The sequence below is a fragment of the Megalops cyprinoides genome, chromosome 3 (assembly GCF_013368585.1).
Source record: "Megalops cyprinoides isolate fMegCyp1 chromosome 3, fMegCyp1.pri, whole genome shotgun sequence".
In the NCBI taxonomy this organism is placed as follows: domain Eukaryota; kingdom Metazoa; phylum Chordata; class Actinopteri; order Elopiformes; family Megalopidae; genus Megalops; species Megalops cyprinoides.
Genome location: NC_050585.1, coordinates 32,485,272 through 32,499,603, shown reverse-complemented (window position 1 = coordinate 32,499,603; position 14,332 = coordinate 32,485,272). Strand labels below are relative to the sequence as shown.

General features: G+C 41.4%; 1 protein-coding gene across 1 annotated transcript; it reads left to right on the top strand.

The window, feature by feature from the left end:
- Window positions 1–1,877: 1,877 nt before the first annotated feature.
- On the top strand, window positions 1,878–13,584 carry LOC118775242 (wiskott-Aldrich syndrome protein family member 3-like). Its single transcript, XM_036525060.1, has 9 exons — window positions 1,878–1,938; window positions 7,373–7,533; window positions 8,757–8,891; window positions 10,093–10,246; window positions 10,369–10,486; window positions 10,847–11,028; window positions 11,331–11,561; window positions 11,776–12,116; window positions 13,254–13,584. The coding sequence occupies exons 2-9, from the start codon at window positions 7,401–7,403 to the stop codon at window positions 13,409–13,411; spliced, it is 1,452 nt and encodes a 483-aa protein (XP_036380953.1). The 5' UTR covers window positions 1,878–1,938; window positions 7,373–7,400; the 3' UTR covers window positions 13,412–13,584.
- Window positions 13,585–14,332: the final 748 nt, after the last annotated feature.

Here is a 14,332-nt window from a genome sequence, read left to right as displayed (position 1 = left end):
GGTTTAAAGCCAGAGGAGCGAAACTAGTAAACGTTTTCGTAATTTTACTGAGAGTGAAAACAAAATTACGAGTAAGTGTGTTTATTTTGTTTCAAACAATGCATGCCAGCATCTGAGAACCATAAAATGTCAATTTTAAAAAAACATTTTTAAATGGCATTACAGGCCCAACTTCCAGTAATATTCATCAAAATCGTGATCAATGTCACAGGGAAGATAAAGTTATTAATTGACAAAAACATTGAAGAAAGTGTTAAGCTGAACAGTGTTAGACACTGAAGTATTTTATTCTCAATTGATTGTTCCATTCATCAATTCAATCAATATTGCAATCATTTTAGCCAAACATTTTGAAGACTAGCATTTCTGACAGTCTGCACTGCAGCATGGGCATTATTACCCCACTGGTCTATGAGCAGATTCTACATATTTAGTCAATCACTGGGAGAGGCAGGTCACGTGTTGCATGAGGACACATTGTATTAAAAGTAGTATTTCCTCTCAAGACAACGTGTGTCAGAATAAAGAAATGGCTCTGAGTTAACTGCACACAAGTAGTTACTAGGTCTCAAGGTCAAAAAGTCTTAGTTCTGGTTGTATAGACAGGGAAAAACATCCTATGGCACTGCCATGCAGAAAACCAAAGATCAGTATTTTAGCCATGATGATTCATGAACTTTCTAGTTAAATAAATAAAACAAAACAAATTGCCTTTTGTATGGTTTGTTCGTCATACTATTCTACTTTTGCAATGTTACATGGAAATGTATTGTTAGTCCACTGTTTTGAATGATAACATTTTTGCTTGATCACAATGTTATTCAAATCAAAATCAAATATTAAGATCAAATCACCAAACAGTGGGCACAATGCTACTGTAAAAATCATGACAGGTAAAAAGAAACAGATTACCTTGAAAATAATAAAGGCAACATCTGGCAACACTGTTGTACTTACTTAGCCTGTTAACTACTGTGCTATGTCCAGCTTAGTGTGCAACAGATCGTTTTTGATAACCTTTCGGCTTTTGATTTAGCTATCACGCCAGTTTTTTATTGACCACACAATGCACGAGCACCATTGCACTGACAGCCAAAGTGTACTCGTCTCCATCTATGCTGCAGTGCGCACACGGTCCACTCTCTACTGTCCTGCAAAAATAGGTCTGCCATTAAAAGGACTGATATCAAAATGAAACCAATTTTCACTGAAAAGTAAAGGAAACCAATTCCCAACATTTCACCATTTTTACCACTTTACTATATGGGTCAACACAACGGTCTCTTTTTATTTCCATTGTCATAATTTGGTCGCTAGTTGGAGCTGTGTTTTAACTAGCCTGAAGTAAAAAATTAAGAGTATGTCTCTGTCTTTGTCGTTTTGTATCTCTTAGATTAGATTTCTTTCTGGATGACAGAAGCTTTTAGGTCGGCTACAAAACTTCTAGAAAAAATAAAAAACACTGTGTGCCTTTAAAAGGAGTAACGTGATGGTGTGTAAATCATAAATAATTTCACACTGTTTAATCAAAAGAACTGTTTAAACAAGAAAATAATCATGCTTCAGTGTTTAACGTTTTAACCCTTAGGCTTGATTTAGTCGGAGTCCTGTGTTGGCCAAAGCCAGCCTTCCAGCCATCTGGACACAGAAATGGAACCCCGTTGACCCTAGGCGGAGCACACGAACGACATCGGCCGGCTGTCTCTGGACTGTCTTAATCCTGGGAAAAGTCCTGTCATTCAGCCTTTCTCGGGGATGCGATTGGGTGCCAGAAAAATATCTGTTTATCAAATATCCGCTCTTGATAGTTGATTGGAGGAAGTGTGCTGTCAGGCGCTGAATCCCGCCCTGGTAGCGGGATTGTGCTGTAAAGCGGTCGCGGACACAGTATGACAGCTTTAACCGGACTCCAACTGAAATTTAAATGAACCTCTTTTGGTGAGCATTCGATTTTTCTTTTCTGAGAATAGCAAATATTAGATGGAATTGCATACTTTACTGTAAACGTCCCCTTAATGTGTGGGTTTTCATAGAAAGCAATAAGAGAAAACGGCTTTGGAAAACCTCAAGTTATGGGATAGCGGTCCCCAAGCCTATAATTAGCCGACTCCGATTCGATTTTTATTAGGGATGCGGTGGAATTTTTCGACCGTTTTTGTGCAGTTATTTTAATGGCGAAAGAAACGTCCACTGTGGACTGATTTAGCCTGTTTGAACTACCTGGCGTTACTTTTTTTCGGAAAGGTTACATCCGTTCTCGGCTACTCTAATCTCTTCAACAAGAAAATAAGTACATGTCAGTTGCTTAGTATCAACAGTGTACCCTGCTTTAACTTCTATGAATGTTTCGTTCACCAGTTCTCAATGTGTAACTCTCATCCTGTATCTTTGTCTTATTTGAATGAGTTTACGAATTATTATTTTATGTTATAATATCTAGCTAAGGTTGCATATGTTACTGTCTGTTCATATTTAATTTGAACTGAAGCAAGCAACCTAATGAATTTATTGCAGTCACGCCTCTGTTGTACTTTTCTAACCGCTCCATGATAAGAGCGGTAGGCCTTTATTTAAATTTAAAAAATGACAGATTTATAATTGAGTATCTTTCTCGTCTCCATCAAATAGCTGTAAATTTCAAGTATAGTCCTTGTCGAAATGTGGTGTTTTGCAGTCATTTGGGAATTAATTATGTCTGCACATCTGTCCGTGTCTGTAGTTTTCGTCTGAACTGGACACATCTGGCTTGCTTTTGTGATTGAGGAACGTGAGAGATAATCCAGCAGCTCACGTCTATCATCTCTTAGATAGTCTACCGCTGTTAAAGTGGCACAGATTTAACATCATTTTACATTGTAAATTGGTGCTAAACTCCAGTCTGTTTATGTACAGCAAGTAACGCCGGCTTGTGCATTTTATAAACATCTACTTGGCTTTGTTTGCGTTAACCTGCGGTTGCTTTGCAGTGTTATTTTTTTCTGCTGGAACGTGGTGACTTCGTGGGGGGCGCGCGAGTTGCGAGAGACAGGGTGTTATTATTTTAATGATAAATCCCTTCAGAACAATGTGCATTTGATTTAAAAAGCACACTAGATGACAGTGTGGTTAATCTCTTCTGGTCGTATAGTACCGCAAGTAAACACGTGTTCTCCCAGGAACGTCCCAAAGTGCAGGTGTGACGTTGAGTAGTGGGTAAGCGTTAAGGTTCTTCCTTATCGTTCCTGAAATACAGTGAAAAGTAGTTGCGTGATTTACCATTTTTATGTGTATCAGCGTCATCTGCTTGTAGTCCAGCCTGGGACGCTATTCAATTTAAAATGAGTCAATTTGCATGTTTTTCATAAGAAGAGATATTTCACATATAAGAAAAAGTATATCAATGGCAAATTTATATATGAGAAAAAACACACCAGTGTTAAACTGGCTATAGCTGAACAGACATCGCTTCAGGAAAAAAATGATGCCAAACTGGATATATACACATAGATTTATGTGTATACACAAAGTATATAAAACTACATAGGCTTTAAGACTGTGCAGTGATTGTTCTTTTTGTTTCAATCTCAAATTTTTTCCTTTCCTCTCTCTTAAACTGTTTTCGCTATTTGCAAGGCAACATTTGAACTGTTTGAGGATTGTTCTCTTTCTATCAGATCCTGTCTGCGGACTGTTCATATTCAGTCACTGTTACTAGCATTAATTAACTAGCTCTGCCTGGATCTGGATTTGACAGGACCTCTTGGCTCCTACTAGGAGTAGTTGTGGTTGAAGTGGGAGTTATGACTCTCAATGGACCTGCTGTTCAGGGGAATGTCAGCCAGGGTTTGTGCAGTGACGAGTGTCAGGAGAGTTGGGGGGGGGGGCTTCCCTTAGGGGCAAAGGGCCACGTGCACAGAGTCTTGTTCTCAGCTTCTTCACCATGTGGTTGGGTAGGCTGTTTCTTACAAAGGACGTGCTCGTTGTGAGATGACCTGCAGTTCTGTCCTGGGAGAATCGCAGCAGGTGTGTCAGGGGAGTGAGACAGCTGTTAATGGCAGTGAACCTTTTGAGTGGGATGGCAGTGTAGCGTAGTGGTAAGGAGCAGGGCTCATAATTGAAAGGTTACTGGTTTGATTCCCCTGCTAGGGCACTGTTGCTGTACCCTTGTGCAAGGTACTTAACCCAACATCACCTCAGTAAATATCCCACTGTATAAATGGATGACATAGAAAAATTATAACTAATGTCATTTGCTCTGGATAAGAGCATCTGCTAAATGACAATAATGTAATGCAATGTAATGAGTGGGAATTTTGCTGTGCCAGGCCATGATTGAAGTGTAGAATGAATGGTGACCATAACTGTGACACATGTTCAGGTATGCCCTCACAGCTGTGGTCTCCTCTCCCATTGTCAGAGCACTGCTATTCACATTCAGATCATGGCATCCCAGGGTGTTGAGAGGATAGTAATCTGTTTGATATTCACAGCAGTTGAAAATTTCCACAGTTAATTGGCTCTTTAAAATTTTGAATATAAAGGGATATTGGCCTAACTGTCTATTGCATACACTGGAGATGTTATGTCCTTTGCATTTATAGGATATTTTTACAGTACTCTGCTTATAGCCCCTGCTCGTGCGTGTCTGAGCCAAACTTAGCCATTCTGTTCCTTCTTCGTCTGTTTGTCTGTTCTTCTTTGTCTGCTGCATTAATTAAACTGTACTGCTGTCCCTGCAGCCAGATTCATCCCACAGTCTCTGTCTTCAGCAGTAATGATAACAACACTAAAAACCACCGATGCCTTTTTTTACTAAAAAAAGTGAGTTGGTCCTTTGAGATGTTACCTGGATATTGTGTGTCCTTCAGGTAGGCAGTGGTCCAGTGTTCCTCCCTACAAAAGTTTAACAACCAATGGTGTACATAATAGGTGACTTTCCTTTACCTACGATGGCAGGTTAAGTAATGACTGCAGCAGTACTTTTGATAGTGACAGTGATGGTTTGGTATTGTATCTGTTCTCGGCCAACTGTATTGCATGCATTTTTGTAAGTCTGTATGGGTAAGAGTGTCTAATGACTAAACGTAAAATGTATATATAATATTTTCTTCCCCCAGATAAGTCTGCCCAACAGTTTGTTTCTCCTGCAGAGGACTAGGATTCAGCAGTCTTTTAGGACCCAGAGTGTGTTTCTAAGCTCAACAGTTTTGTCCATGATTTGATCTAAAAGAAAAGCATATACTGGAAGGGCTAACTTACCCATAATGCACTGTTGTGAAAACAGGAAGCTGAAGGTGTGGCCCGGTTCAGGGGTGTAATTTGGAGAGGAAAAATGCATGCAGGTTGGCAGATAAGATTTCCATGTATGTGTGTGAGTAAGGATGTATTTGTTAGTGCTTGTTTGCTGTATGTGAGTTTTATGCTGTTTGTGTGAGAGCGCTTCTTTCATGTGTGGATATGCATGTGTGCGTGTCTGTGTATGTACTGTTGGCACAGCAATAACAAAGGATGGGATTAGGAAGTCCACATCTTCTTTTGTTAATACCTTAATCCTCCTTTAGGTTTTGGGCCAACTGCTTTTGTATGAAGGAGCAAGTCATCCTGAGCAGACGCAAGATTTCACACATTCGACAAAACCTGTGACTGAATGCGGTCAATGGCAGAGCCTACAAGAGAGAGACCTGTGTTTCCTCTAAAGAGCTCATGAGAATTCCGCACAGAACCACCGGCGTAACAAAAAGTGCACTATCAAAGGAACGCAGAGTATGTATCCAAATTATAATGTGTATGCTTTCATAGAAGAGAACGCTGAAGAGAAGGCTCGCACAACCAAAAGCAAAAGATTTTCCCAATGTAAGAACATTACTCTTTTGTCTCCAGTTCAGTTCAGTTCACATAACTTTATCCAAGTACACAGCCAGTTCCCCAGAGGGTAAATCAGCACATGATTTCCATGATATAAATAGTGAAAGGATATTTTCAAATTCCAAAACATGTTAAGGAGCAAACATATTTAATGCTTTTGATATATGATGTTAGAATTAAATTTCATAATGTAAAACAAGTCTATACATTTTCAGAAGTTACTTTGTTAGATACTGTTTACTTCAGATGTCAAAACAATTCAACATTATCTTTTGATGCAGTCCATAAATTTGATGCAAATGTGTACAGAGTACAGTGTATAAAATTATGATAAGGAAATGTCATAGCACAGAAAATGCCAAACCTTGTAGCACATAAAGTACCAGACCTATGAAAAAAGAGGCAATCATAGAATCAACATAAGAGCAGCCCAAAAGCATTAGTAAGAGCCATATCACCATATTTAAAACATTTAAATGTGACATTATATTAAAATATGTTATTTAAATCACTCTCAAAAAGTAAATTAACGACAAATTAATGTTTTCAGTTTCACAGTGACTATACCATTGCAGGGGAAATCACAAATGCACAAGTGTAATGTAAAAAGAAAGCTGATGACAAATAATTGATTTACAGATCATTTAAAGTCCCTTGCATGCATAATTGTATGCATTGTTTGGCAATTTTAAAGGATGCAATAACATAAAGCATTTCAACATAAATATATACATTTTTATCACAGTGGCATGTACATGGTGTTTTAACACTGATATATGACACTACAATACAGTTGACTTCATGTAAGGAGTGTTCATGTGTCAGGACCTAGGTATAGGCTACGTCCTTCTTCAGGGAACCACAGTGTTGTCTGAACATGCAGGTTTTGAGTTGGCAGAGGACGATCATGTGTAATTCTGCAGTTCTGATGGATGCAGGCTGTTCATTACACCAGTGGGGGGTGTGTAGCCTCAGTAGTTTGGCATTATCTGAGGCTTCCAAAAACGGAATTGATGGTGGTGTATAGGGTCTGAAACTGTAGGTAATGAAAATCTGTACATTTGAGTACCTGGTAGACAAGAACCAGAGTCTGAGATTTAACGAGAGGTGTGACTGGTCGCCAATGAAGAAAGATGAGCAGTGTTGAGCCATGGGTATATTTGGAGTGGTTGAAGAACAGTTGAGCAGCCATGTTCAGAATGTACTCTAGAGGTCTGATAAGAAGTCAGGCCAGTGAATCAGATGGGGGAGAAGAGATGGAGCTGAGTGTAAGCCAGTGATGATAGAAATGTGTGCTGTTTTATGCTGTTGAGGCAAGTTTTTTTCACATTAGTAAATATTATGGAAGATAGAGTGGAAGGAAAGCTTTGTAGAAATCTTTTGTATTTTTTGGTTTTGGGAGTACTCCTCCTCCTCAGAGGTCTTTATAGGCAATCATGATTTGACCGTGCATACCTTGTGAAACTGATAAAGAAAACGCTGGGTTGGATGTTCCCTGTTTGTGAAACTGCTGTACATGTTTTCACAGAAGCTAGTGTGTGGAGTCCCGTGTCGTCATGCCGCTTGTTAAGAGAAATATCGAGCCGCGTCACCTCTGCAGGGGACCCTTGCCAGAGGGAATTGGCAGCGAGCTGGACTGCGTCACCAACAACAACCTCTCGGCCATCATCCGCCAGCTCAGCAGTCTCAGTAAGCAGCACCTCTCCCAACCTGCATTCCTTCCTTTCTCACCCTGACTGTCAGGTCTTCCTCACCCACGGACGATTTGTGCTTGTTTAAAATAAATAAGTAAAAATAAAACAGATGAAATTCTATCCTTTTTATTCAATGCTGACTTTCACATCATCCCCACCGGTCACATGTGACTTTTTCCTCTTCTGTGCAGTTGCCCAGTTTGGTGCTGCTTCTCAGTTTGAGTCAATTACATGTACAGTTGTGGTGTCCCGTTTTTAGGACGTCCTAAAGTATGTAAACTGGGTCGTGACAACATGAAACGCCATTGTAAAGTTATAAGGAAATCACCCAAATTAGCAATTGATCGGATGAGAGTGGAAACGCTGCCCACTGTTGTCACTCAGGTTTTATCATAATTTACTTCTATTTTCCATCATTGATTCTGTTGTTTTAAGGATTTGTCTGCTTTCAATAAAGATAAACTGAATTCGAGAGAAGAAGATCAACTCCCCATTGTGTATATCTAAATCAGTAATCCAGGTTTCTCAATTCAAACCTCAGAAAACAATATTGGTATGACAGCAGACAAAACAATTTAATGCATTAAAATGTTATAAAACAGAATAAAACATGTGATTCTGTGAAATATGGTATTATTACCATCTCCCCCTCCTATCTATGCAGCCTGGCCTTTGTGTCTGCTGAAATCAGTGTCCACTGTGTAGGAATAGTGTAACCCCTCCCATCTCTCTTCACAAGTAGGGTTTATTCCAAATGAGTGTATTCTCCACTTTATTATTTTACTATATTTTTATCACAGATTATTTTATTGTGCCTTATTATTTATTAATTATACATTTCAAGGTAGATTATTATTGGTATTTGATGCATTCTGGATTGAATTTCTATGGTATATAGCCCTTCTGACTATTTCCATTACTGCATTTATAGTCACAGTGAAGGTCCTTACTTACACAGATGCCTTAGTGATAATTGGTGTTGAATTTTCTCATTCTCCTTAACGCTCATGACTTCTACTCTGCTTCACTGTGTGTCTCTCTGAATCTCTGTCTCTCTCCATTTCCTCCCTGCCTTCCCCGCTGTCTCTCTCTCCATGGCACTCTTTGTCTCTCTCCTTTCTCGTGTGGTCTCCTTTTCTCCCTTGCGTTGTTTGTGACCATCACTATTGATTTGTCCAGTCCATACAGCAATGCTCTCTCCCTCTCTCCGCGCCCCAGGCAAACATGCAGAGGACATCTTTGGCGAACTTTTCAATGAGGCCAACACCTTTCACTTGCGAGCCATTTCCCTGCAGGACCGTATCGACCGTCTGGCCATCAAGGTCACCCAGTTGGACTCCACCGTAGAGGAGGGTGAGTCTGCCGTTGAGGCTCAGTGTAGGTGAAGGTGAATGGATGAAGCTGATTTTACAGGCCAATTTGTTTGTTTTAATGAAATGGGATGCTTCTCCTGCCCTCACCTGCCTCTCCAGGTCTGCATTTGTGTGCTATAGTCTTGAGACCCCGTGGAATAAAAAGGGGCATGTGCAGTGATTAACTGGTTGTTAGGACAGATTACTGATCAGAGTGGCACTCACTGTTCTCTGACCAGAATGACCTTTGGTCATGGTCATTGGTTATGGGTATTGACTTAAATGAACATAGGTCATGTGATCTTTACATGTAATCTTTACAATCATGGGACCTTACCTCCCAGCAAAAATGTTGTAAGATAAAAATAGCAAAAGTGGTAGGTTGGTGAAGGTGTTTCATCTGAAAAAAGCACAAGGTTCGGCAATGCAATACACTTTAGAAATTAGCTGCAGGGTCAGAGGTATATCTTGACTTTACAAAGCATTCATGTAGTTTTGTAGCTATTAGAAAGCAATCACATCTTAAAAAGAAGTTTTGGTGATGAAAATAAACACTGATTTTTACCAGCCTTGAAAACACAATACTGCATGTACGGACATACTGACAGACACACAGGCCTACATATATTATTATGAGTGACAGGGCTCACCTTACTACATATAAGGGGGCATACTGGCATTACAGTGTGTAGGAACATAAATCTCAGGGGAGACATGTACAGAAAAATTACTGACATGACTATGTTGTTGTTATGGCACTTATACTCACCCTACTCCTTATATGAGGAGATATTCATAATACTGTGTGTGTGTGTGTGTGTGTGTGCATGTGTGAATAAGCTGCAATACATATGAAAAGATGTTATATATATTTCACAATGGGCCCATCTGTGTCAAACAGCAGTCTTATCCAGAAACAAGGCAGTAACGCGTACCCACTTTGGATTCTCCAAACATTGAAAAGTAATGTTTGAAAATATGAAGTGAGAAAATAGCACAAAAACAAACACATGGTGTTGACACTCCAAGTGCCTTCTATGCTTTTCCCCCTGCAGGCACTCACCCTGGATGAGTGCAGATTTTCAGGGCCTTACAGATAATACAAAAAGGTTAAATACTGCAGTAACATCTCTCTCTTCAACCCAACAGCTGTCTCTTTCACTCTATGCTCAGTGTATTAACATGCCCTCTCTGTTATACAGTTTCTTTGCAGGACATCAACATGAGAAAGGCGTTTAAGAGTACTACTGTGCAAGACCAGCAGGTGGTGTCCAAGAGTAGTGTACCCAACCCTGTGTTGGACATGTACAATGTCAGTGACAAGCCACCACCCCTTAGCATCCTGTCACCATACAGGTGCGCTTCATTGCCCTCATTGTCCTCCCTCCACATTTCCCTATGTGTGTGAGGGACAAGATTTAATCGGTCGAAAGTTTGCCACATTGGCTTTGATCTTTACCCTTCTGCCCTTTTTGCAGGGATGACAATAAGGACGGGATGCAGTTCTACACTGATCCCTCATACTTCTTTCAGCTTTGGAAGGAGAAGATGTTGCAGGACACTGAGGATAAGAGGAAGGAGAAGAGGAGGCAGAAGGTGAGCTCACCCTGCCCTGGAGTTTCACCTCACACTCTGTTCTCCTATATAGTCCACTACTACACATCAGAGCTATGGATCTCCGAGATTCAGAGGATCTAGCATTTACATTGACAGTACTGTGTAGTAAAAGGTATATGTCTGAACAGTTTGTTGCTGAGTTCAGTAAAAGTGGAAAAGAGGGAAAAACAGGAGGGTATTCAAAAATAACCTTTCATTACTAGATATCAACAGATAACATTTTAAGATGTTTAGCATTTTAACACTTACACACATATATATACATATATCAAGAAACTTTGCACCCTCAGTATTCATTTATCCTCAGTTCTGAGCCTCTGTATGTTTCGTCTCTCAAAGGAGCAGAGGCGTGGCATGGACGGTACCCTGCCGCGTGAGGTGAGGAAGGTGAGGAAGGCCCGAAACCGTCGGCAAGAGTGGAACATGATGGCTTTCGACAAGGAGCTGCGTCCAGACAGCCGCCACGCTCATACCCTCCACCGAGGGATGTCCTCGGAGGGGTCCCTGTCCCCTGAAAACAGGTCTGTGAGAAGACCTTCCCCCCGGCCCTTTAGCCAACAATAGGATTGTGTGGGTCCTGTGGTCCTGCCCCCCCCCCCCCCCCCAATAAAAAAATGTATCAATACGCTGTATTCATACTTTGTTCAGGGTGATTTGAAATAAAGGTTTGAAACATCTTGTTTTCATCTGGTGGGGTAGCAGTGCATTAACAGTGTCATTTTTTGCAACCATGATTTCAGTACAGTATGACCTATTTTGGTAATAAGCTCTTATAAACCAGTCACTCTGTCCATTTTGGTCCATTTTCTCTCTGTCTCTGCAGGTCACATGGGTTAGATCTCCCAAGCTCTCCCACACCGTGCCCTCCCCAGACACCTGTAGCTCCTCACTCTTACCTACCAGGAGACAGCCACTTGAACAGCGTGGAACACGAATACCACAGCATCAACATCGGATATGGGGGTGAAATGACAAGCCGTCATCACCAACCCCTGCCCTTGCCTCCAAATGCTGACATCATCAATGGCATGCCCCTCCCACCTCCAGACTACAGGTACTGAAGTACTGAGTTATGTATATAATGAGCTCTGACCTGTTAATGATTTCAGTCCAGCTAACAAGTCCCTCAGAGTGAAAATATGTTAGAATAAATTTGTATCAATAGTACTGTATGTCTAGAGTGTGAGTGTGTACTAAGTGGGAGTAATTGTGTATCAGCTAAAATTTACCCCTCCCTCCAATTCCCTCTCTCTCTTTCTTTCTCTCAGCATGACATCAGCTCAGATTATGGAGTGCTCTAGCCGCTCCAAGCCACCGCCCCCTCCTCCTCTCATTCCATCAGCACAAACTGCCTTTGCCGCGCCCCTCGGAGGCCCTACTCCAGGGTCCTACACAGAACCAATGGTAGTGACTGCTGGCTGTCCCCTCCCGCCTCCGCCAGCTTCTGGACCCTTACCGGGTCCACCCCCCCCAGGGCCACCACCACTCCCCCCTGGTCCCCCCCACATTGCCTCCCACCAAAACTCCACCAGACCCAGTGAGGACAAGAGGCAGGAGTCCCAGTCCATCAGTGATGCACGCAGTGATCTGCTCTCTGCCATCCGCATGGGTAAGCACGGGTGTTTGTCTATGTATTTATATGAATAAAATTAGAATGTATTTAAAAACATCATCTTCTGTTTACTTTGTTATTTTGCTTGCAAACAGCTATGCTTTACATACCCTTACAGACAAAAAGTGTTTAAAATTACTTTTACATTTCTTACCATTGAATAGCAATTGAAGCAATGTTTCAGTGCAGATTGATGTTGACCAGCACACGGGCTGTGAACATTAATCTCTTTTAATGCATTTACCACCCTTTTCCACCCAGTCTGTTTGTGATCAACAGTTGTACCACTTTAGGCTCATCAAGGCAACCTTTGTACTCACAGGAGTGCAGATGAGACAAATGCACTCCTTTGATATACCTGCATGCCAGTGTGAATACTTTTCACACTACAAGTCCCACAGTACTTGACAGTGAAGTGGGTGGTAATTGGAGGATAGGTGTGCTTCAGTGCTCCAGAAGTTTGCTTCAGCACACCTGTGTGACTGCAGGAGTTGTTTCAGTTAGACGAGCCACTGATTCCAAAAACAAGGTTGCATAAAGAAGAAAAAGCATTAAAAAGGAAGCCATCTGTATTTTAGGTAGACACTTTGACATTTGATTGGTGTGTGGCCATGTTTTTAACCTAGAAACCAAAATTGAACAAAAATAATTAAGAAACATTGAAAACATTGGACACCTTGTTCAGGTGAATCACATGGGGCATCCAAACTTCTTTCAAGTAGCACTGAATGAAAAACTCTGTATTCAGAGGAACAAGGCAGTCTCCATGATGATTAAAGAAACACATAACAGAAAGAGTTATGCCACTGCATGGAGAGATAGCAGGTCTGTTTTTGTTTACCTTGTGAGTGTCACGGCTGTAAACCAGTCATAACCAAAAGATGATTGATTGTCCTTTCCCCTTCTAAGTTAACTTGACAGGGGAGATTGAATGTTGGTATTTATGCAAGTTCAAAGTATGTCTGTGTCAAAAACTCACCATCAAAGACCTCCTTTTTACTATGTCCTTTATGATGGTTCTGCTCCATTTGACATTATGAGCTCGATAATTTCACTCACTTGTTGATTGCTCTACTTTACATCACAGCTAGTACTCCTCTATGGCACTCAAGTGTGTTTCTGTGCTCCCTTCAGGGATCCAGCTGAAGAAAGTTCAGGAACAGCAGGAGCTGCAGGCAAAGCGTGAGCCCATGGGGAATGATGTGGCCACCATCCTGTCCCGTCGGATCGCAGTCGAGTACAGCGACTCTGGGGACGACTCTGAGCTCGACTACAATGAGTGGTCTGACTGACTCGCCTCTCCAGGAACGGATGGGACTGAAACTCAACCCTACTCCACCTTCCCTGACACACGTTGACCCCTAAAGCATGACTACACAATGCCACCCACCCCCTCACACAGTGAGACAAGAGCCCTTTGCAAAGTGACCGACATGCACAGGCATACATTTTATTTTCAGGAAGACCAGGACCAATAGTGTTCAATCCTTTGAAACCAGTAGAGGGCAAGGTAGCTCCTCTGGATTGCTTTAGTAAACATCCAGCTGCATGATCGGATCGTATGTAAAAAGTCTGGATAAGGACATCAGACAAATAAATATGTAATGTAAAATGAAGAAAGTGTTACACAGCAGTCTTAATAGTGTTGGATAAAGCAGGCAACAGTCCTAATGTTGACTAAAGGGAGTAGCTGTGAAAATAAGAAGGCTGGCAGAGGGCAATAATCATGCTAGTATTAAGACCAGCAGGGAGCAGTAGTGTCAGCAGTTATGCCTTCTTTGATTGGCTGAGGGACATGGGGTGGGTATCAGAAGTTAAGTGACAGGGTCCAGTTGCTTTTTACTGGGCCAAAGTGAAAATCAGGGGTCAGCTATTGTGGAACTGTAGATAGGGATGTAGATCTGGGTGTCAACCCAATGAATGAAGACCTCTCCCTTCCATTCTAGCCCGGTCATACTTCAGCGCAGACACAGTTAACCAAGCATTATTTATGTCTAGTTAGTGACTACTCGGTGTGGTGTAGTGGCTAGAGCACTGGGCTTGTAAAGAGACGGCTGCAGGTTTGATTCTCAGGTGGGACAATACAGTTGTACTGTTCGACAAGATACTTAACCTGAATGGCCTCAAGATATAGCCATACCCAGCTGTATAAACTGATATGTAAAATGTAAACTTTTGAAACACCTTGGATAAACAAATAAACAACCCTAACT

What these genes read in the sequence shown, in the direction of transcription:
- LOC118775242 (XM_036525060.1), top strand. Translation starts at nt 7,401, where the DNA reads ATGCCGCTTGTTAAGAGAAATATCGAGCCGCGTCACCTCTGCAGGGGA. An exon ending in AGGAGAAGAGGAGGCAGAAG is followed by an intron (nt 10,487 to 10,846) that starts GTGAGCTCACCC and finishes CGTCTCTCAAAG; the next exon opens with GAGCAGAGGCGTGGCATGGA. An exon ending in TCCCTGTCCCCTGAAAACAG is followed by an intron (nt 11,029 to 11,330) that starts GTCTGTGAGAAG and finishes CTGTCTCTGCAG; the next exon opens with GTCACATGGGTTAGATCTCC.